The 23,779-nt window shown below is 46.9% G+C and overlaps 1 protein-coding gene across 1 annotated transcript in view; it reads left to right on the top strand.

Annotated features, from left to right (window-relative positions):
- The window catches only part of TDRD1 (tudor domain containing 1), a 246,820-nt gene that overhangs the window by 180,056 nt on the left and 42,985 nt on the right, over positions 1–23,779 (top strand). Inside the window, exon 19 of the mRNA XM_030204712.1 lies at positions 10,830–11,366. Within this exon, the coding sequence (XP_030060572.1) occupies positions 10,830–11,366 (537 nt within the window). The remainder of the gene's footprint in view (positions 1–10,829; positions 11,367–23,779) is intronic.

The following is a 23,779-nucleotide window of genomic DNA, read 5'->3' as shown; positions in this document are numbered from 1 at the left end:
GTGCACCCTGAAGGGGAGTCGACGCCGAAGCGTCATCGTAGAGAGGAGAGATCTCCGTCGGTGGTGGAGGTACCGACGCGTCGGGGTTCCGGCACCTCGGTGCCGTCTCCTGGCCCCCAGCAGCTTCTGGCACCGACACCCTTACCGGCCCCACCGCCTTTCCCGGCAGCGGGCCTGGACGAGTGCCTCAGAGCCATCCTTCCGGGGATCCTGGAAGGGCTGATGCGGCGCCGATGACTGTGGCGCCGGCGAGCTCTAGCCCGGCGCCGGGGCTGTCGACACCGCCGCCGCTTGCGGTGCCGGTCTCGACCGCCACGCAGGTGGAGTCCCCGTCGACGTCGATGGAGGGAGCTCCGTCCCCGCCGGCGCGGGAGTCCACCGCTCGACGACACCGAGGCCTCGGTGCCTCGACGTCGAGCCGGGCCCGGTACCGGACTCAGCTACATGAGCTAATGTCCGATACCGAGGATGAGGACTCGTGGGGGGAAGAGGAAGACCCGAGATATTTCTCCTCAGAGGAGTCTACGGGCCTTCCCTCGGACCCCACGCCATCACCGGAGAGGAAGCTCTCACCTCCTGAGAGTCTCTCCTTTGCCTCCTTTGTGCGGGATATGTCCATAAGCATTCCCTTTCCCGTGGTCTCTGTGGAAGAGCCGAGGGCCGAGATGCTCGAGGTCCTCGACTATCCATCACCACCTAGAGAGTCCTCCACGGTACCGCTGCACAATGTCCTGAAGGAGACGCTGCTTCGGAACTGGGTGCGACCACTAACTAACCCCACCATTCCCAAGAAAGCAGAGTCCCAGTACAGGATCCACTCTGACCCAGAGCTCATGCGGCCCCAGTTGCCCCATGACTCAGCGGTCGTGGATTCTGCTCTCAAGAGGGCACGGAGTTCGAGGGATACCGCCTCGGCGCCCCCGGGGCGGGAGTCTCGCACTCTGGACTCATTTGGGAGGAAGGCCTACCAATCCTCCATGCTCGTGACCCGCATCCAATCTTACCTGCTCTATATGAGCATCCACATGCGGACCAATGTGCAACAGCTGGCGGACCTGGTCGATAAGCTCCCGCCGGAGCAGTCCAGGCCTTATCAGGAGGTGGTCAGGCAGCTGAAGGCGTGCAGAAAGTTCCTGTCCAGGGGGATTTTTGACACCTGTGACGTGGCATCTCGTGCTGCGGCCCAAGGTATAGTGATGCGCAGGCTCTCATGGCTGCGTGCCTCTGACCTGGACAACCGCACCCAGCAGAGACTGGCTGACGTCCCTTGCCGGGGGGATAATATTTTTGGCGAGAAGGTCGAGCAGATGGTTGACCAACTGCATCAGCGGGAAACCGCTCTCGACAAGCTCTCCCACCGGGCGCCTTCAGCACCCGCCCCCGCGGGCGGGCGTTTTTCCCGGGCCCGGCAGGCTGCACCCTATTCTTTTGCGAAGCGTAGGTACAACCAGCCGGCCCGAAGGCCTCGTCAGGCACAGGGACAGCCCCAGCGCGCTCGTTCCCGTCAACAGCGTGCGCCTAAGCAGCCCCCTGCGCCTCCACAGCAAAAGCCGGGGACGGGCTTTTGACTGGATCCATGGGAACATAGCCGCCCTACAAGTGTCCGTACCGGACGACCTGCCGGTCGGAGGGAGGTTAAAATTTTTTCACCAAAGGTGGCCTCTCATAACCTCCGACCAGTGGGTTCTCCAAATAGTGCGGTACGGATACGCCCTGAATTTGGCCTCCCTGCCTCCAAATTGTCCTCCGGGAGCTCAGTCTTTCAGCTCCCATCACAAGCAGGTACTTGCAGAGGAACTCTCCGCCCTTCTCAGCGCCAATGCGGTCGAGCCCGTACCACCCGGGCAGGAAGGGCAGGGATTCTATTCCAGGTACTTCCTTGTGGAAAAGAAAACAGGGGGGATGCGTCCCATCCTAGACCTGAGAGGCCTGAACAAATTCCTGGTCAAAGAAAAGTTCAGGATGCTTTCCTTGGGCACCCTTCTGCCAATGATTCAGAAAAACGATTGGCTATGTTCCCTGGATTTAAAGGACGCATACACTCACATCCCGATACTGCCAGCTCACAGACAGTATCTCAGATTCCGCCTGGGCGCACGGCACTTTCAGTATTGTGTGCTGCCCTTTGGGCTCGCCTCTGCCCCACGAGTGTTTACAAAGTGCCTCGTGGTGGTAGCGGCCTACCTACGCAAGCTGGGAGTGCACGTGTTCCCTTATCTCGACGATTGGCTGGTCAAGAACACCTCGGAGGCAGGAGCCCTCCGGTCGATGCAGTGCACTATTCAACTTCTGGAGCTGCTGGGGTTTGTGATAAATTACCCAAAGTCCCATCTCCAGCCAACTCAGTCTCTGGAATTCATAGGAGCGCTGCTGAATTCCCAGATGGCTCAGGCCTACCTTCCCGAAGCGAGGGCCACCAATCTCTTGGCCCTGGCTTCGCGGACCAGAGCGTCTCAGCAGATCACAGCTCGGCAGATGTTGAGACTTCTGGGTCATATGGCCTCCACAGTTCATGTGACTCCCATGGCTCGTCTTCATATGAGATCTGCTCAATGGACCCTAGCTTCCCAGTGGTTCCAAGCCACCGGGAATCTAGAGGATGTCATCCGCCTCTCCACCAGTTGCCGCACTTCACTGCTCTGGTGGACCATACGGACCAATTTGACCCTGGGACGTCCATTCCAAATTCCGCAGCCCACGAAAGTGCTGACGACGGATGCATCTCGCCTGGGGTGGGGAGCCCATGTCGATGGGCTTCACACCCAGGGTCTGTGGTCCCTCCAGGAAAAGGATCTGCAGATCAACCTCCTGGAGCTCCGAGCGATCTGGAACGCACTGAAGGCTTTCAGAGATCGGCTGTCCTGCCAAATTATCCAAATTCGGACAGACAATCAGGTTGCAATGTATTACGTCAACAAGCAGGGGGGCACCGGATCTCGCCCCCTGTGTCAGGAAGCCGTCGGTATGTGGCGTTGGGCGTGTCGGTTCGGCATGCTTCTCCAAGCCACGTACCTGGCAGGCGTAAACAACAGTCTGGCCGACAGACTGAGCAGAGTCATGCAACCGCACGAGTGGTCGCTCCATTCCAGAGTGGTACGCAAGATCTTCCGAGAGTGGGGCACCCCCTCGGTGGATCTTTTCGCCTCTCAGACCAACCACAAGCTGCCTCTGTTCTGTTCCAGACTTCAGACACACGGCAGGCTAGCGTCAGATGCCTTTCTCCTTCATTGGGGGACCGGCCTCCTGTATGCTTATCCTCCCATACCTTTGGTGGGGAAGACCTTACTGAAGCTCAAGCAAGACCGCGGCACCATGATTCTGATAGCGCCCTTTTGGCCCCGTCAGATCTGGTTCCCTCTTCTTCTGGAGTTGTCCTCAGAAGAACCGTGGAGATTGGAGTGTTTTCCGACTCTCATTTCGCAGAACGCCGGAGCGTTGCTGCACCCCAACCTTCAATCCCTGGCTCTCACGGCCTGGATGTTGAGGGCGTAGACTTCGCTGCGTTGGGTCTGTCTGAGGGTGTCTCCCGGGTCTTGCTTGCCTCTAGGAAGGATTCCACTAAAAAGAGTTACTTTTTCAAGTGGAGGAGGTTTGTCGTGTGGTGTGAGAGCAAGGCCCTAGAACCTCGTTCTTGCCCTGCACAGAACCTGCTTGAATACCTTCTGCACTTATCAGAGTCCGGCCTCAAGACCAACTCAGTAAGGAATCACCTTAGTGCGATTAGTGCTTACCATTATCGTGTGGAAGGTAAAGCCATCTCTGGAGAGCCTTTAGTCGTTCGATTCATGAGAGGCTTGTTTTTGTCAAAGCCCCCTATCAAGCCTCCTACTGTGTCATGGGATCTCAACGTCGTCCTCACCCAGCTGATGAAACCTCCTTTTGAGCCACTGAATTCCTGCCATCTGAAGTACTTGACCTGGAAGGTCATTTTCTTGGTGGCAGTTACTTCAGCTCGTAGGGTCAGTGAGCTTCAAGCCCTAGTAGCTCATGCTCCATATACTAAATTTCATCACAACAGAGTAGTGCTCCGCACTCACCCAAAGTTCCTGCCGAAGGTGGTGTCGGAGTTCCATCTTAACCAGTCAATTGTCTTGCCAACATTCTTCCCCAGGCCGCATACCCGCCCTGCTGAACGTCAGTTGCACACATTGGACTGCAAGAGAGCATTGGCCTTCTACTTGGAGCGGACACAGCCCAACAGACAGTCCGCCCAATTGTTTATTTCTTTCGACCCTAACAGGCTAGGGGTCGCTGTCGGGAAACGCACCATCTCCAATTGGCTAGCAGATTGCATTTCCTTCACTTACGCCCAGGCTGGGCTGACTCTTGAGGGTCATGTCACGGCTCATAGTGTCAGAGCCATGGCAGCGTCAGTGGCCCACTTGAAGTCAGCCACTATTGAAGAGATTTGCAAGGCTGCGACGTGGTCATCTGTCCACACATTCACATCACATTACTGCCTCCAGCAGGATACCCGACGCGACAGTCGGTTCGGGCAGTCGGTGCTGCAGAATCTGTTTGGGGTGTAAATCCAACTCCACCCTCCAGGACCCGAATTTATTCTGGTCAGGCTGCACTCTCACTTAGTTGTTCTTCGTAGGTCAATTCCTGTTGTTTCCTCGCCGTTGCGAGGTTCCATTGACCTGGGTTCTTGTTTTGAGTGAGCCTGAGAGCTAGGGATACCCCAGTCGTGAGAACAAGCAGCCTGCTTGTCCTCGGAGAAAGGGTATGATACATACCTGTAGCAGTTGTTCTCCGAGGACAGCAGGCTGATTGTTCTCACCTACCCTCCCTCCTCCCCTTTGGAGTTGTGTGTTTCATCTTTTGCTAGTCATTCAACTGGCGGGAGCGGTCGCGCACGGGTGGGAAGACGGCCGCGCATGCGCGGTGGGCGTGCCCTGCGTGCCGACCGTCCCGCGAAGCTTCTTTCCGGTTGGTGGGGGCTGCCGCGGACGTCACCCAGTCGTGAGAACAATCAGCCTGCTGTCCTCGGAGAACAACTGCTACAGGTATGTATCATACCCTTTCTGCTCCTCCTCTTCATGTTCTTGGGCTGTTCCTATGTAGCATCGATTCTCTCCAAAGACAAGCAGGACTTAGTTTCTCACATGAGGGGACATCTTCAGTGGAGCCCTGGTGCAGACGCTACGCAGTGTTCTCATTACTTCAGCAAACATTTAGTGGGCACGAGTACCTTCCCAGCTGCCAGAGGTCGCACAGGATCTCCACTCTTTTTTTTTTTTTTTCCTCTTGAGGAGCTGACACGATTATCTCCACAATTCATGATGTACTGTAAGCCACATTGAGCCTGCAAAGAGGTGGGAAAATGTGGGATACAAATGCAATAAATAAATAAATCTTGTCGTCCTTGCAGCACGGTTACCTGAAAGGTTTTCCTCTGATTTTTCTGTGCCTCCCTCAGTTAGCTTGCCTTTTCGGGGTGATTGTTGTCCTTCCCTATCCCTTGTGTAGTCTTTTCGGCACTTTTGATTTTATTTCTTTTTTCCGTGCCATGCAGCTGTTTTAAGCCAGAGCTCCCTACTGGGTGCTTTCTCTTTCACTGCAGAGCCTGTTTATTTTTCCTTCTCCAAGAAAGCACAAAGGCAGACGGTCTGCAAACTCCAAAGTGGAAAATAAAAAGAGCAGATCGTATAAAAAGATAAGTAAAATTTATTTCAAACAATATGTATATATAAACAGCCCGACACAGGCCGTGTTTCGCCCAACTGGGCTGCTTCAGGGGCTATAAAAAACATAAATAACAGTTATAATATCAAATTCTACATATAAAAAACATATATAGTATAATTATATATACACATATATGTACATACATCAGATATAGATCTAAAATAATACATACCAGGACATGCTTTATATAAAAAAACATATAGACGGATTAAATTGAATAATAATAATAAATTATAAATTAATAACCAGGAATATCAAAAATGATATAATTGTGAATAAAAACTCACGTGTATGAAGAATGGATCTGGTCTGAAAAAAACAGCTAAGCCGGAGATACCAAAAGCAAAGCTTGCTAATCTAATTTAGAAAATAAATAATAAAAAGGTGCTTACTATTTTTATTCAACAGTATTTATCCAATAGCACTAATTCAAGTAATATCCTTCTAATTGTAAAACTTTCTTCTTGTCCTATAGTGGTCAATCGTATATGTGCCTTATATCTGGTAGCAAAGTGCACCATATATATGGTAGCAAAGAATACATATATAGGTGGGTGTCTTAAGTTCTCCTCTTTTATATATATATATATATCTTTTTGTTTATTTGACTTATTGTAATTTGTTCTATATTTCTATTTTTGGTTGGTTTTAATAACTTCAGTTTACTTGTCACTATAAATATAGGACACAATTATATCATTTTTGATATTCCTGGTTATTAATTTATAATTTATTATTATTATTCAATTTAATCCGTCTATATGTTTTTTTATATAAAGCATGTCCTGGTATGTATTATTTTAGATCTATATCTGTTGTATGTACATATACATGTATGTACATATATGTGTATATATAATTATATTATATATGTTTTTTATATGTAGAATTTGATATTATAACTGTTATTTATGTTTTTTATAGCCCCTGAAGCAGCCCAGTTGGGCGAAACACGGCCTGTGTCGGGCTGTTTATATATACATATTGTTTGAAATAAATTTTACTTATCTTTTTATACGATCTTTCCTATTTTTCCTTCTCTGCATCAGTGAGTCATTTTGACTTTGCTGCACCTATCTTCCACACGATGTCCCAGAGGACCTGCCAAATGGGTTCAAGAAGTGGTACACTGTGTACTCGGACTGTGTCAATCACCGACCCCCCCCCCCCCCCCCCCCCCCATGGCGTATATCTGAAGTACTTAGAGGGGGCCATGACTCACTAATTTGTCCTCTTTGGTCCCAAATGTAGAAGAGGCCCGTGAAATCCAGAGAGGTGGTGAGAGAGGCTCTTTGCCCTCCAGAAGTCCAATTCTTCCACATCAGCATTGAAAACATCAGTCACTATGGCCTCTGGAGCTGTGCCAGCATTGAGGAGATCTTCGCCTGACTTGACGTTAAGTGCTGATAGTGGGCCTGTGGATCGAGTTCATTCGGACCCAACACAGAGGAAATGTCTGGATTCGTTGTCGTCCTCTTCAACACCAAAGAACCCTGGTGCCGAAAAGTCAAGGGGAGATGATCCAAGATAGTGTCTGAGTAGGATGTGATTGAAAGAAGCTCCTGCCCTCTTCAGTTTTACCTTTTCTCGTTTGTGATTTTTCTGTTTGACTTCATGCCTAAATGTTGAGGAGAAACAGTGGGCTCTTCCTCCTGCAGCCCCAGTAACAACTTCTCTATGTCAGCCGCTTATTACCTCCTTTAAGGGCCCCTACACTGGGTGAATCTGCTATCAGACTCAGGAAGGAGTCTGACTTAGCAAAGTTTCACTGAGCCCTCCAGGGCCTCTCACTCCTCCCTTGTCTCAGGGAGTATCGCAGGAGTTTCAAGAACGACGGCAAAAGGAGTTCGGGAGCATGTCCGAACTCATCGCTACAGTCCCTATGAAAAAAGACTAAGGAGGCTAGGGCTTTTCAGCTTGGAGAAGAGATGGCTGAGGGGAGACATGATAGAGGTATATAAAATAATGAGTGGAGAGGAACAGGTGGATGTGAAGCATCTGTTCACACTTTCCAAACATACTAGGACAAGGGGGCATGCGATGAAACTACAGTGTAATAAATTTAAAACAAATAGGAGAAAAAAAGTTTCTTCACCCAACGCGTAATTAAACTCTGGAATTCGTTGCCGGAGAATGTAGTGAAGGTGGTTAGCTTGGCAGAGTTTACAAAGGGGTTGGACGGTTTCCTAAAGCACAAGTCCATAGACCTCTACTAAATGGACATGGGAAAAATCCACAATTTTGGGAATAACATGTATAAAATGTTTGTACGTTTGGGTAGCTTGCCAGGTGCCCATGACCTGGATTGGCCACTGTCGGGGACAGGATGCTGGGCTTGATGGACCTTTGGTCTTTTCCCAGTATGGCATTACTTATGTACTTATGTCTCCCAGTCGTCCCCAGAAGAAAAACACTGGTGTCTAAGGGAGGATTGTCTCCCCCAGTGGTCAGTGGTGGTGAGTTATGAGTTTCAGAAAGATCATCTGTTACTGGCTGGTAGTGTTGCTTCTAGTCCGGTGGTCTTTGGTTCTCTCAAGCTACTGGTTAAATCCACTGTGGTGGATATGGACGCTATCTGGGGAGCCTTGGAAAATCTTCATCGGGTATGCTCCAGTTTTCTTTCCACTATGACTGAGTCGTCTTCTTGGCTGAAAGTTTTGGGAAAGATACTGCCTCAGAATTCTGAAAGGCTGGGAACACTTGAGAAGTCAGTTTCTGATATCAAAACAGTAGTAGATGAGCATCCTGGGGAAAAGTTTTTGGTTTTTTTGTAAAATAGAAAACCTGGAGAATGAAAATAGGAATTTGAATTTGTGTCTACTTAATTTTCCAATCAGACTGCTTTAACTGAAGGAATAAACTATTTAGCATAAGTATTAAAATATCTAGACTCAATATGCCTACGCTACAAAAGATCTACTATATTCTTCATCTGTGGAACAACAGGAGAATTTGGATGTTTCAACTTTATGGGAATCTTCTCAAGTGGAGATATCAGGAAGAGCTACTCTTCTGGTTTCTTTTTTCTTTTTCTTTTTTTTTTACTACTACTACTACTTAACATTTCTAGAGCGCTACTAGGGTTACGCAGCGCTGTACAATTTAACAAAGAGAGACAGTCCCTGCTCAAAGAGCTTACAATCTAATAGACAAGTGAACGGTCGGTCCGATAGGGGCAGTCAAATTGGGGCATTCTGGATTCACTGAACAAGATAAAGAGGCTATTCTGAGGTTTTATAGGTCTGGGAATTCTGTGTTCTATGGTGGTAAAGTGTCAGTATTTCTTGATGTATCTAAGGCAATCAATAGAAATAAAATAAAACATGGAAAAGAAAATAAGATGATACCTTTTTTATTGGACATAACTTAATACTTGATTAGCTTTCGAAGGTTGCCCTTCTTCCTCAGATCGGAAATAAGCAAATGTTGGTAGATAACAGTATATATGAGCAAAACATCAAAGCATTTCAGTCAGTCTATATGCATGAAGACAGGGGATGTAGCTAGATGGTTGCAGCAGAGAAGAAAAACATTTCTGCCTTGTTCCAATTAGTTCTTGCTATGGGGAGCATCTTTTCAGCTGCGTTTTCCCTTCAAATGTTTTGTTTATCAGAATGTTAAGTATGTATATTACCAGTGCTTTTTTTGTGCCGGTACAGCGTACTGGCACCTTTTTTGTGCGGTCCGGCTCACCTGCCCGCTCCCTTCCGTTCGTGCATCCGGTCGTGCTCCCTGCATTGCAAAACTTTTGTTTACCCGAAGTCGCTGCGAACAGGCAGTGAAAGCAGCAGGCGGGCTCGCCTCTTCACTCGCTTCACTTCCCTTCCCTCTGTGTGTCCTGCCCTCGCGGAGAGGAAATTACATCAGAGGAGGGTGGGACGCGCCGAGAGGGCAGCAGCATCGCCAGGCATGAAAGAATGGGGTCCTTTCCTGCCCCGAAGAGGCCACTATATAACCAGGGCACAATATAGTAGTGGAGGGGAGGTGGATCATGGTTGGAATATGGGTAGGGGATGAGGGAGGCTTTCTTTTTTGGGGGGGGGGAATCAAGGAGACTGTGTGGCATGGGGTGGGGGCGTGGCAGAGGGTGTGGTGGGAGGGACGTGATGAGTGGGAGGGGACATCGCTATTGGTGTCCTTTTTTTTTTTTTTGGTCAAGGCAAATATGGTAACCCTAGACAGACCTGGAACCAAGGATAAGATTGATCTTTTAGCAGTCTGCAGTTGGAGCAAAAGAAATGGTACAGTGGCTCATCAAAAAGAAAGAATGTCCTTGAGTGGCCCACTTAAATCCAGACCCAAAATCTTTTGGTATGACCTTGAAAACTGCAGACTGTTTCGAAAGTGCTGGTGCTATTGTGCTAAGAAGAGTGGGCAAAACTTGCAGGATCCTGCTGTGCAGTGTTAGTAACCACTTATCCTAAATGGCTCATGGTTGCTTCTGCCAAGTATTGAATCAATGGCTATTCAATCTTAAGAGTTGAGACTTTTTTTTTTTTTTTAGTTTAATATTACTGTAATTGTTCTTTCACATTAAAAGTGTAAATGTTATGTAGATCAGTGAAACAAGCTCGCTTTTTAATACATTTAAAATTTTTAGACTGCAGAATATGAAAACTAAACTAGAGTTTGAAGATTTTTATAATGCATTGAATGTTAAGTGTAACATAATAACATAGTAAATGACGGCAGCAAAAGACCTGCATGGTTCATCCAGTCTGCCCAACAAAATAGTTGATGTGAAAGCTGCTTGATAACAATGAGACTCCAGTGTTTCTACTCCATTTTTTGAATCACCAATTTGCTTCATGTTTTGTGCCTTTCCTTATAGGTTTTAAGTCTCTTCAACCTCTGTTTTTAAACTGAGCAATTTAATATTAATTTTCTAGGGGGAGATGACATTTAGTTAGGGAAGTTAATAAAAATATTATTGCTGCAAATGCTTTATTTTAGGTTATGTGCTCCTCTTTAGTGCTATAAAAATACATTTTCCACTGAGGTCAGAGAACAGCCAAAATAGCTCCCTCCCACACACATGTGTTATTTGAATACATGTAAGTTTGTTTACTTAAATATTGTGCTTTCAAAGGAGAATCCATCTTGAATCAGACCTGTTGTCTCTTTACTTTGTGTCTTAGGTGTAAAACCTGTGTCCAAGGAATGGAGCCGAGAAGCAACTGAAAGATTTCAGACATATGTTGATGGGGTAGAGCTGCAGGCTCGTACCATTTACGTTGAACAAGATAAGGTGGCAGTTGAGATCTTTGATAATTCTTCGGAATGTCCACAGAGCATCAATGAACTGTTGGTCAGTGAGCACATGGCTGTAAAGGAAGTGGACAAACTTGAGATGCCAAAGGTGGAACTTGCAGGAGTGGCCAGTGTAATGCCAAAGGTGGAACTTGCAGGAGTGGCCAGCGTAATGCCAAAGGTGGAACTTGCAGGAGTGGCCAGCGTAATGCCAAAGGTGGAACTTGCAGGAGTGGCCAGCGTAATGCCAAAGGTGGAACTTGCAGGCGTGGCCAGCGTAATGCCAAAGGTGGAATTGGCAGGCGTAGTCAGTGTAATGCCAAAGAGAGAGCAATTGGGCATTTCTGGAATGCTAAGCAGAAAACCAGGAAGCATGGTCAGCATGATGCTAGGAGCAGAACGTGGTGATGGAGTGGAATCTACAGGTGACTAAAATTGGTTAGCACAGAAGCCTACTTGGGCATCATATAGTTTAACCACTACAAATCAGAAGGCTCCAAGAGTTCTCATTTGGTCCTGTTCCTTAACTTCCTTCCTATTCTGTCCTCATGTATTTTAATTTTAGCCCTCCTTGCAAACAAATATGTACACCTACTGTTTTTCAACACCTACCCTACTTTAAAATATATATATTTTTTGTTACATTTGTACCCCGCGCTTTCCCACTCATGGCAGGCTCAATGCGGCTTACATGGGGCAATGGAGGGTTAAGTGACTTGCCCAGAGTCACAAGGAGCTGCCTGTGCCTGAAGTGGGAATCGAACTCAGTTCCCAAGGACCAAAGTCCACCACCCTAACCACTAGGCCACTCCTCCACTGTTGCTACTATTGGAGATTCTACATGGAATGTTGCTATTCTACTAGCAACATTCCATGTAGAAGTCGGCCCTTGCAGATCACCAATGTGGCCGCGCAGGCTTCTGCTTCTGTGAGTCTGATGTCCTGCACGTGCAGGACGTCAGACTCACAGAAACAGAAGCCTGCGCAGCCTTCTACATGGAATGTTGCTAGTGGAATAGCAACATTCCATGTAGAATCTCCAATAGTATCTATTTTATTTTTGTTACATTTGTACCCCGCGCTTTTCCACTCATGGTAGGCTCAATGCGGCTTACATGGGGCAATGGAGGGTTAAGTGACTTGCCCAGAGTCACAAGGAGCTGCCTGTGCCTGAAGTGGGAATCAAACTCAGTTCCTCAGGACCAGAGTCCACCACCCTAACCACTAGGCCACTCCTCCACTCCTTCTAGCCTAAGCCCATCTTTCAGTTTTTGCTGTATTTATACTTCACTAGTATTGACTTTTCTGTGAATTATTGGGTCCCTCTTGCTTGCCTTCTTCAGTGTCCTGCCTATCTTTGGTTTTCATTTATAGACTGTTTGGAAAGACAGTCCTGATTTCTTACAGTTTATCCAGTAACATTAAGTGATTCCTATCTGAAGGGCAGATAACCTTCCTGCTTTAATGTAGAGCCTCATTTGTTTTCTGTTGTGTGCCATGGTTGTTTTGTCTAGATTCACCATTCATTACCTGTAAAGCGCTCTGTAAACCTGGTAGCACAATACAAATGCTAATAGTGCACAATCCTAATGCAATGTTAAGGATTTTATTTCAGCTAAGTAAATTTATATAATTTTAAGAAAATGCATGTTCTCAATGAAAAGCAAAGATCTCTACAGCCAGACAAGTGGTGATGTCGCAGACGGCAGATCCAAGAAGTCTAAACTTAACCAGAAAACTCGAAAGTTTTCTGAGCTTGCACATACATTTCTGTGTTCCACTTCTTGATAACTGCTTTCAGTCTTCCTTTAGCAAGCTTCAACAGTGGGTGGGAAGGGAAAATTGTGTGACTGTAGGATCCTACTTTCCACGGAGAACATCTGTTACAAGTATGCAGCTAAGCTTTTCTCCACGGACATAAAGGATCTGTACAGCTGTATGAGGTGACTCCCAAGCTGAAGGTTGCAGAGAAGCACACATAATTCAGGTGGTCTTTTACGAAGGCACACTAAGTTTTAATGCAGACTAAACGCTAGAGACACCCATATATTCCTATGGGTGTCTCTAGCGTTTAGTGTGCGCTAAAAACGATAGCGTTCCTTTATAAAAGGACCCCTTTTGGCGCACTGTTAAACCAAAGGCTTAGGATTGTGAAGACTGGTTTAGTAGTGTTCAGTAAAGATTTGCTTTAAAAGACTGAGAGAGAGGATATACATACAACTGCTCTATTTCCAACTATTTCTTATTTTGGGAGCAGTCCCTCCGATCCTACATTGGTTTTAAAATTGAGGCATGATATTAGATTAAGAACTCTGAAGCCTTTGCCCTCTTTGCTTTTATATAAAATACTTTGAGTTATGATGGTCTAATCTTCTAGGTAAAGGGGAAGAGCCTCTTCTGTTTTTTCTTTATTGCATTAGTATTTTTATCATTAAAATCTGATACAAGTATAATAATCTTGGTAGGATATTCATCTGTACTTATGTAATCCTGCCTAATCAGGATATATGATGATTTTGCCTGGCCCTGAGTTCTTGAAGGATCCTATCCATAATAAGGAAGTGGTTTTGCTCTGCCAACATGGACATGTCCCTGGAGTGTCTGGTATTTTAAGTGGTCTTGAACCCAAGCAATTTTGCTTTCTGATTTGCTTCTAGTGATCTGACACAGATATTTGTGGTCTCTATTTGTCTGTTTACTTTAATTCCTGCTTCCCTTCTCTATTTTTTTCTTAGTTTATTTGTACTGGTAGTGATAACTCTGGGTTTGGTGAGAGTCACCATATCATCTGCAAAAGGTGCAGTTTTGTATGTGTCCACTCCCCCCCCCCCCCCCCCCCCCCCTGTAATGTCTGGGTTTGCTTTTATTTTTTCAGCTAGTGGTTCAAGGAAAAGAATGAATATTAAAGGAGTCTGTAGGCAACCCTGCCTCTTCCCTTGCTCCTGTTCAAAGTACTTGGAAAAACCACCATTAACTTTCATGTGTGCATTGGTTGATATGCAGCTACGCTGCCCCTCTCCTTACATTGAGAAGGTAAATCTTATCCCAGTTGTGCATGCCATGATAACACCAAGACTGGATTACTGTAGTGCACTATACAATGGTCTGACTACAAAGGTCCTGCACCAGCTCCAGTTGATTCAGAATGCTGCAGCAAGACTCATAAGAAGATTGCAGGCGACATGATCACATCACACCATTTTTGCAAAAACTTAATTGGCTACCAGTATAATACAGGACTAAATTTAAAACTCTGTTTGATCTACAAAGCCCATAAAGGAAATGTCACTGAGTACCTGAAGAATAGGATGATCCTCTACACACCACCAAGGACACTAAGGTCCTCTCAAGGACTATTGCTAACCACACCCTCTCCAAAAGACATTACACAATGTGGTACCCGCAAGCGAGCCTTCTACGTAGTTGCTCCCGCACTCTGGAATGCACTGCCTGAAAGGTTCCGCTTAACACAAGACTATCTCTACTTCAGGAAGCAAGTTAAAGCTTGGCTCTTCAACCAGGCTTTTAATGGCAGAAGTAACTAACTTGTTAGTCTCACTCAAATACAAGTGAGACGGGCTGCACATACTGCAGCAGGATATGTTTATCCACTTCTAACCTTACTGAGATATTTAACCATCTCTCTGATCTAATGTTCAACTTTCTTTAAATTAATTACTGTACTTTCTAACTCTTCTTACTCTTACCTATCTATATGTTCCATCTTTGCTTATATCCTTCACTATCAATTAAAATGTTCAATTACATATTGTGTTGACATTGTAAGTAGTATACTATTCCATACTTTGTATTGTTGTTTGAATATATTTACTGCTGTAATTGCCTGTTCCCAGTGGTGTGCTGGTAAATTTTTAACAGGCTCTCTCCCCAGTCCACCTCGGCGCCCCCCGTCCACCTCGGCGCCCCCCCCCCCCCCCCCCCAAAATTGCAGAGCTGGCTATAGCCGGGGGGGGGGGGGGGGGGGCAATGCATTACTCTCTCCACAGGAAACAAATTTAAATGATCCCAGGTTCCAATCTAATTCACGTTTAATGTGGGATAAAATGCCAAAATAAGTAAATAAATATAAACTTTTAATGTTGAGCACCTGATTCTCAAAGTGAACATATTCCAAACACTATAATTAAAATAAAATGATTTTTTTTTCTACCTTTGTTGTCTGGTGACTGTTTTTCTGATCATGCTGGCCCAGTATCCGATTCTGCTGCTATCTGTCCTCTTAACTCCATTTCCAGGGCTTCCTTTCCATTTATTTCTTTCCTCCTTTCTTCTTCATTTCTGGTCCTCAGCTTCTGCCTATTTTCTTCATCCATGTGCAGTTTTTCTCCTCTCTTCCTTTTCCCTCATCTCATCTCCTTCCTCACTCTTCTCTCCCCTCCATCCATGTCAGCATTTCTTCTCTCTCCCCTCCTCTCCCCTACCCTGCATGCACCCATACCCAGCGACCCTCCTCTGCCCTGCATGCACCCATGTCCAGCAGTGACCCTCCTTTCCCCTGCCCTACATGCACCCATGTCCAGCAGTGACCCTCCTCTCCCCTGCATGCACCCATGTCCAGCAGTGACCCTCCTTTCCCCTGCCCTGCATGCACCCATGTCCAGCAGTGACCCTCCTCTGCCCTGCATGCACCCATGTCCAGCAGTGACCCTTCTCTCCCCTGCATGCACCCATGTCCAGCAGTGACCCTCCACTCCCCTGCCCTGCATGCACCCATACCCAGCGACCCTCCTCTGCCCTGCATGCACCCAGATGTCCAGCAGTGACCCTCCTCTCCCCTGCATGCACCCATGTCCAGCAGTGACCCTCCTCTCCCCTGCCCTGCATGCACCCATACCCAGCGACCCTCCTCTGCCCTGCATGCACCCAGATGTCCAGCAGTGACCCTTCTCTCCCCTGCATGCACCCATGTCCAGCAGTGACCCTCCACTCCCCTGCCCTGCATGCACCCATACCCAGCGACCCTCCTCTGCCCTGCATGCACCCAGATGTCCAGCAGTGACCCTCCTCTCCCCTGCATGCACCCATGTCCAGCAGTGACCCTCATCTCCCCTGCATGCACCCATGTCCAGCAGTGACCCTCCTCTCCCCTGCATGCACCCATGTCCAACAGTGATCCTCCTTTCCCCTGCCCTGCATGCACCCATGTCCAGCAGTGACCCTCCTTTCCCCTGCCCTGCATGCACCCAGATGTCCAGCAGTGACCCTTCTCTCCCCTGCATGCACCCATGTCCAGCAGTGACCCTCCACTCCCCTGCCTTGCATGCACCCATACCCAGCGACCCTCCTCTGCCCTGCATGCACCCAGATGTCCAGCAGTGACCCTTCTCTCCCCTGCATGCACCCATGTCCAGCAGTGACCCTCCACTCCCCTGCCCTGCATGCACCCATACCCAGCGACCCTCCTCTGCCCTGCATGCACCCAGATGTCCAGCAGTGACCCTCCTCTCCCCTGCATGCACCCATGTCCAGCAGTGACCCTCCTCTCCCCTGCATGCACCCATGTCCAGTAGTGACCCTCCTCTCCCCTGCATGCACCCATGTCCAACAGTGATCCTCCTTTCCCCTGCCCTGCATGCACCCATGTCCAGCAGTGTACCCTCCTCTCCCCTGCCCTGCATGCACCCATACCCAGGGACCCCCTCCTCCATCCACCCATGGCCAGCAGCGACTCCCTTTTCCCCCCTGCCACCCCCTCCCGAGTTGTTTCGTGAATTCTTCTCCCTCCCACCCTCCCTCCCGATCCGGTCCCTCACCGCCCGCTTGTTTATTGAATTCTTCGGGGCAGGCAGTCTTGCCTGCCCGCTTCCAGCGCCGACTGTCCTCCCTTGCTTGCCGACTCGGGCTTCAAAATGGCCGCCGAGACTTCAGGCGAAGTCTCGCGAGGCCGCCTCTGGAAGTCTCGGCGGCCATTTTTAAAGGGCGAATCAGCAAGGGAGGACAGTCAGCGCTGGAAGCGGGCAGGCATGACTGCCTGCCCCGAAGAATTCACGAAACAAGCAGGCGGTGAGGCGGATCCGGAGGGAGGGAGGATGGAGGGAGGAGAGCCAGAGCCGGCTCGCTATTTTCAACAACCGGCTCGCAAACCGGAAGAAAATTTAACAAGCCGGTGCGAGCCGGCTCCAGCACACCACTGCCTGTTCCTCAGCGACCCTTCAAACCGGTCAAGACGCTTGGGTTATGCACTCCTACCAGCAGAGGGAGACTGAGAAACACTGAACTTTGAACACTGCATATGTAACCTGTGCAGAACCCCAACTAGCCAGTATATCTGTCTCCAGCAGAGGGTAGACATGCAGCCTGTGCAGTCTGACTAGTCTGGTAGGCCTGGGGGTTTGTCTTGTTAGGCCTTTGGTTATAATAGAAATTAAGAGAAAGAAAGGAAGCAGAATCCTGTACTGGTTCTCTGGGTGCTTCGGGGGTGCGGGTCTGGTGGGGCTTGCATTTTTCCTCTTGGGGTGTCGCACCTAGTTGGCCGGGTCCCTCCCCCTGTGCTGCTCACTCCGATTTAGGCAGCCTTGTGCCTTGGCTTCCGTGTCAGGGCGGGAGCCTTGAGTGCCTCTTCAGTCAGCAGCAACCAGGCTCCAGTGTGCTTGTTTCTTTTAAAAAAAAAAATACGAAGCATAGCAGTTCAGTCTGGCTGCACTGCCTTCTTTGCTGGGCTGTTCGGAGGAGCTGGTGCCTTTTGTTAGGAGGTGTTCGCGAGAGCTGTTAGCTAGGGCTCAGGATCGTTTCTTGTCTTGCTCCCGCCTGCGGTGCTAATGTCTGCAGCCAAGCTCCTTCGTTGTCGGGAATGTTTGCGCTGGGGTATAGAGGCGCCGGGAACTCCGTGTTGGCTCTGTGGGGAGCCAATCGGCTGCACCCCCTTCGGCGTCTATTTCGGGTGCTGGAGGACCCACGGAGGTGAGCTTTCTGATGGGTTTGTGTGGACATTATATCAGGCTTGGAAGTTGGAGCCTTCACAGCTGGACCCTTCAGGGGGAGGGGTCGTTTCAGTGGTGTCTAAAAGGCCTCGGCTGGACTGGGTGGATGAGAGGGAGTGTTTCTCTCCAGGCGCTTCGGACGGGGTCCTCAGTGAGCTTGGGGAAGATGATCTATTGGACTCTGCTGCTGAGCAGGACAGTACGGTTCCAGGGGAGGACCCTTTGGTGGTCTGTATCTTTCATAGGGAGGAGCTCTCGGAGCTTATTGAGCAAGTGGTCTCTACTCTCAAGTTTGAGCCGGTTGAAGCTCCCGGAGGGGAGGTAAAGCAGGTTGACCCTTTAGTTAAGGGCATTAGACGTACGGCTCGGTCATTCCCTATGAATAAGGATATCAGAGAGATGGTTTTCCAGGAATGGGCTTCCCCTGACTCTCCTTGTAAGGTGGCTCAGGCAATGGCTAGGCTCTGTCCTTTACCCCAGAAGGATAGGGATTCTCTCAAAGCCCCCACGGTGGATGCGATGGTCACGGCGGTCACTAAAGTTACTGCTATTCCCGTAGATGGTGGAGTCTCTCTCCGACCCCCAGGATAGAAAGTTGGAAGGGTTTCTAAAGCGTAGTTTTGATTTATCGGCGCTGGCATTGCAGGCGTCAGTGTGTGGGGGATTGGTGGCTCAAGCGTGTTTTTGTTGGGCCAAGAAGCTTCTGGATGACTCGGTAGTGGACAGGGCTTCTTGGATTCAGGATTTAGCTAAGTTAGAGATGGGCTGTTCCTTTTTATCGGATGCTCTCTACGACTTGCTGCAGGCTTCATCTAAGAACATGACCCTAGTCGTGGTAGCATGATGGGCGCTTTGGTTATGAGGTTGGGTCGCAGACGCAGCCTCCAAGTCTAAGTTGTGCTCGCTTCCCTTTTAAAGGCTCTATGCTATCTCCCCTTCAGTTTTATGCATCTGATTTTCAAAATTATCAGACAAAACTTGAACTAATTGTTTCAAATCCACAATGTCTCCTTTAAAAGAGTTAGAAACCTGAAGGAGGGAGGAATTTAAACGCTGAATCGCATCCCATAATAGTTCTAGTGTTACCATAGCAGGTCTCGCCAATTCTCCATTACTTCTGGAAGTAGAGCCTCGGGTAGGAGGGGAGGTAAGCTGAGAAGCCTGACTCTCCTCTGAAGGCGGTCAACAGCACGTTCAAGTATCTTGGATAGGAAAGGGAGGGGGGAGATGGGGCACTAGTTGGAAGGGCAGTTAGGGTCCAGTGAAGGTTTTTTTGAGGAGTGGTGTGACTACGGCATGCTTGAAGGCATCAAGAACAGTTGTAGTGGAAAGTGAAAGATTGAGGATATGATAAGGGATGACAGCAGGAGAGAGAGTGCTGAGTAGATGGATGGGAATAGGATCAGAGGCTCAGGTAGTCAGTTTAGTGGAGGAAAGATGATGTGCAATTTCCTGTTCTGTGTTTCTATAGGAATATCATCCAAAAAATAATTTTAAGTGTAAAGTTCACATTAAGTGTCTACAGTATGGAAAGAAAAGGAAAAAAATATACTAGCTGGAAAACAGGCTATTAATATTTATCAAGACCTTTTAATTCTATCTCATCCTATGTCAGGCTTCTCACAGAAGCACTGGGTTTGTGAGCCCTTGGACCACTGGAAACCAACTGGAAACACACAACAGAGTCAGGACTGAAAGCTGCCAGGCAGCCACTAAGACAGAAACACAGACAAGTGAGAGTCAGGACTGAAGGCTGCCAGGCAGCCACTAAAAAGGAACACAGACACAAGACAAGGAAATGCAGACCAGAAACAAGACTAGGAACTAAGCAATAAAACCAAAGCTAACTACACACAAACAAACCAGAACCAGGCAAGAAACTCAGACTATAACTGGACTAGGCAGAAGTGCACAGAGCACACCCACATACCAGGGACCTTAGACGATGCAAAGGCAAACACAGAAGTTTCCAGGTGGTTAATAAAGCCCATCAGCAGCTGAAGTTCAGCTGCAGGAATCACAAGGCAGCTATGGGTGCTGTTCAGGCACAAACAAGAGAAGCAAGTCTAGCAGCCCGGAAGATCCAGACCGGACTGGGCTGAAGTCTGGAACGTGTGACAGTCCATAGCAGCCACCGGTTCTGGCCACCAGAGGGCGAGGTGAGCACAGACAAGGAAACAGTCACCATCGTGACATCCTAGAAATCAAAATCAAGTAATATTAACTTGTTCCACAGATACATTATCCCACAAAAAAGATTCTAGTTGAAATTCATTTAAAAAAAAAGCCCATAATGATTATTCTGATATGAAAATAAACATTTGCAGAGTATTCTGTTTTCCTTGCATTGCTAAGGCAACTCAGTTAAGGAAGAAACCTTTTTTGCAATTAAAAAACACAGTTTTGGCTATTGGAGCAACATTTTTTCTTAAATTCCCATGCAAATATTTAATTTAGATCAGTAACTTTTTCACATGAGTAAAATATTTTGTTTGTTCTTCACTGTACTTAAGTATTTAAAGAACCGTTTATTTTTACTTATTATGTACCTTGACGTAGTCCTTTGAACAACACTGGGTAAATCACAGAAGTGTGGAGGAAGAAAGGAGGAACCACTTGAGATTGCACCAAATGAACTTATTGTAGAAATGGGGCACATGGCCAGGTTGCAGCAGAAATGCCTGTGTCAGTGTTCTCAATGTTTCCACAAAACAAAAAGAAAGAAACCTGAAAACGCAAAGCAGTGAGTTAGCCTTCCACTTCACTAGAAAATGGCAGAATTGTCACATTGAATAGTCTGTTCTAAATTTCTTATATGGTTTCATAGATCTGAGGAACCATATTTTCAATATATGTAGGTGAAATAACACAATTTAATAAATGGTAGCATATTAAGTCTATAACAGCATAACAAAAATACTTTAAAAAAATCTCTAAATTACTCTACTCTTAATAAAGTTACTCCTTTCATTCCACTTTGTGGCCAACTTCACTTTTTTGCTGTGCTGTCGATTCCCATAAGTACGTAAGTATTGCCATACTGGGACAGACCAAAGGTTCATGAAGCCTAGCATCCTGTTTCCAACAGTGGCCAATCCAGGTCACAAATACTTGGCAAGATCCCAGAAAGTACAAAACATTTTATGCTGCTTATCCCAGAAATAAGCAGTGGAGTTCCCCAAGCCTATTTTAATAATGGTCTATGGACTTTTCCTTTAGGAAGCCGTCCAAACCTTTTCTACACCCCGCTAAGCTAACCGCCTTTACCACAGTCTCTGGCAATGAATTCCAGAGTTTAATTACACGTTGAGTGAAGAAACATTTTCTCCGATTTGTTTAAAATTTACTACTTTGTAGCTTCATTGAATGCCCCCTAGTCCTAGTATTTTTGGAAAGAGTAAACAGAATCTTCACATTTACCCTTTCCACACCCCTCTGACCTGTTGTACAGATTGCTCTAAGCCTGTCTTCTAAAAATATTTTATTTGACATATTTCACTCTTACAGACATAGGCGCCCTGTATAAGAGGCTTGGAGAGGCTCAGCCTCCCCTGCTGTGCTCTGAGGGGTTTAAATTGTTGATTTACCTCCATCCTCACAGCAGGAGCTGCAGTGAAAGCCCTCTAGCCTTGTGTAACCAGTTGTAGAAATTGGTTTATGGTTTGTTTACCTTACTGCTAGGGGGGGGGGGGGGGGGGGGGGGTTGGCTGGAGGTGTCCTGGGTTGCCAGGGAGATATTTAACGAGGATGACTTCCTGACCTGCACTGAGGACAGATAGCAGCAGAATCGGATACTGGGCCAGCATGATCAGAAAAAGTCACCAGACAACAAAGGTAGAAAAGATCATTTTATTTTCATTATAGTGTTTGGAATATGTCCACTTTGAGAATCAGGTGCTCAACATTAAAAGTTTATATTTATTTACTTATTTATGGCATTTTATCCCATATTAAACATGAATTAGGGTGTTTTGTGGCTCTACATGAGAATTGTGATGATATGATCCCTTGTTTCATATTGATGACGGTCTGCATTTTCCGTATGGGTGGTATATTGGTGTATTAGGTTCTGCCCAGTGTAATATTTATCGTACAGTAAGGTTCTGAGTGTGTTTTTGCTCAAAGTTGTGCATAGTGTTTGCAGTTGAGCGATTGTGCTTAGAATATGCTTTGAGCAATCACTTTATTCTTTGACATATGATATATATCTAATATCTAAATTTAATAAAAGGTAATGTGACTTTTATTTTATTTTTTCTGTGTGTTATCAGACAATTATGGATTTAAGCTCCACCCCTGGCCCCACCCCTAACCCTGCCCCCTTTAGCCTCCCCAAACAGTTGGACCACCGACCGCCTGTGCTTACAGTATTGTATTATACTAGGTGATAGTCTCCATTTAGATAAGACTTCAGCTGCAAATGTTGCTGATGTTTCAGTTCTTGTATTCCTTAGAGTTTATTTCTCAAACTAATTGTATACATCTTAAAGGTCATCCGCTGGATTTGTTTGCTTATTCCATATCGTCTTTACAGATCTTTTTCTATTCAAATTAAATTGTCTCCAAAAATATGGTCAGATCATTAACTACTGGAAATATTTGATTAGAAAGGATTGGAAAACAACTATACGCCTATCCTAAAGAGTTGTTATTCTAAAAGTAGGATTGACCCTAGTCAATTTTGGTCAGCTAATTTTTCATGGTCAGCTGCTGATTAGATCAATGGATCAGTATCATTCAGTCTACTCTAGACAACTTGTCTCCATTGATCAAGTGTTCCTTTAAAAGACATTCTCTTTGGTTCACAATTGCCCTTAGCTCTACAAAAATCAGAATGTAGGAGGGAAAACAAGATGGCGTTCGAGGAGGATGTTGGTCTCTGAGCTCCTGACTCTCGCTAAGCTCTAGGTTGAGATTTCCCTACCCGACGGACATCATGGGTAAGAGGAAAGGGAAGACGGCGATGCTAACCTCCTCAGCTCCCGTAAGCTCTACTCCCCGGCAGCTGACACTTGAGAGTTGTGGAGTACAGAGAATTGAGCCGCAGACACACACGAAGGCCAGCTCTGACGTTGGATCGCCAGACTGCAGTATCGAGGGGGCATCGTTAAGCCCTCCATTACTCTCTGCTCCTCCACGACCCGGAAGCAGTTTGCTTGCAGCGGGATTCCAGCCTGTAGAGCCGTCCGAAGAGGCAGGCCGACAGAATGTGAGAGGAGGGCCCTCTACAATGGCGACCCCAGTTACGACTACTACCTGGAAAGAAGGGGTAGTAAACCCTCTCTACACCAGTGAATTGGGAAGTGCCTCCGGGGGTATTCGTGGACCGGTAAAACCTGCAGTGATCACTCTAGAGAGCCTATGGGACGCCATCCAGGGCATGAACAACAACCTACTCCAGGTAACTGATGTTATAAAAGAGGATATAAATTCCCTAAAAACTTTTCAGAATCTTACTGCTTCTCAAGCACAGAAAAATGAAGAACAAATTGGGACAATGAATGGTGAAATTAAACTTCTCCATGACTTAACAACTACAATGCTTAAGGATAAAGAGGTACTGGTTAAAAAAGTTGAATACCTTGACAACCAAGCAAGAAGGAATAACCTTAGACTTCTTAATTTTCCTAAAATACCGTTAATTCCGCCAGTTGACATGTTTAAAAGATATTTGGAAGAAGTCTTAAATATTCCTAAGGATGCCTTACCACCGGTTGCCAAGGCGCAGTATATTTTTGGAGTTAAATCTGCCTTACCAGAAGTCCCACCTGATTTAAATATATCAGCTTTTTTGGAGAACTCTTTAGAGACAGTGACACAGAGATTGACTCTTATAGTTTCTTTTGCTTTTGAAGTAGATAGAAATAATATTTTTCGTTTGTATTTTAAGCATATGC

The sequence above is a fragment of the Microcaecilia unicolor genome, chromosome 5 (assembly GCF_901765095.1).
Source record: "Microcaecilia unicolor chromosome 5, aMicUni1.1, whole genome shotgun sequence".
In the NCBI taxonomy this organism is placed as follows: domain Eukaryota; kingdom Metazoa; phylum Chordata; class Amphibia; order Gymnophiona; family Siphonopidae; genus Microcaecilia; species Microcaecilia unicolor.
Note: the sequence above shows the minus strand (reverse complement) of the source record. Positions and strands in the feature narration are given on the sequence as shown.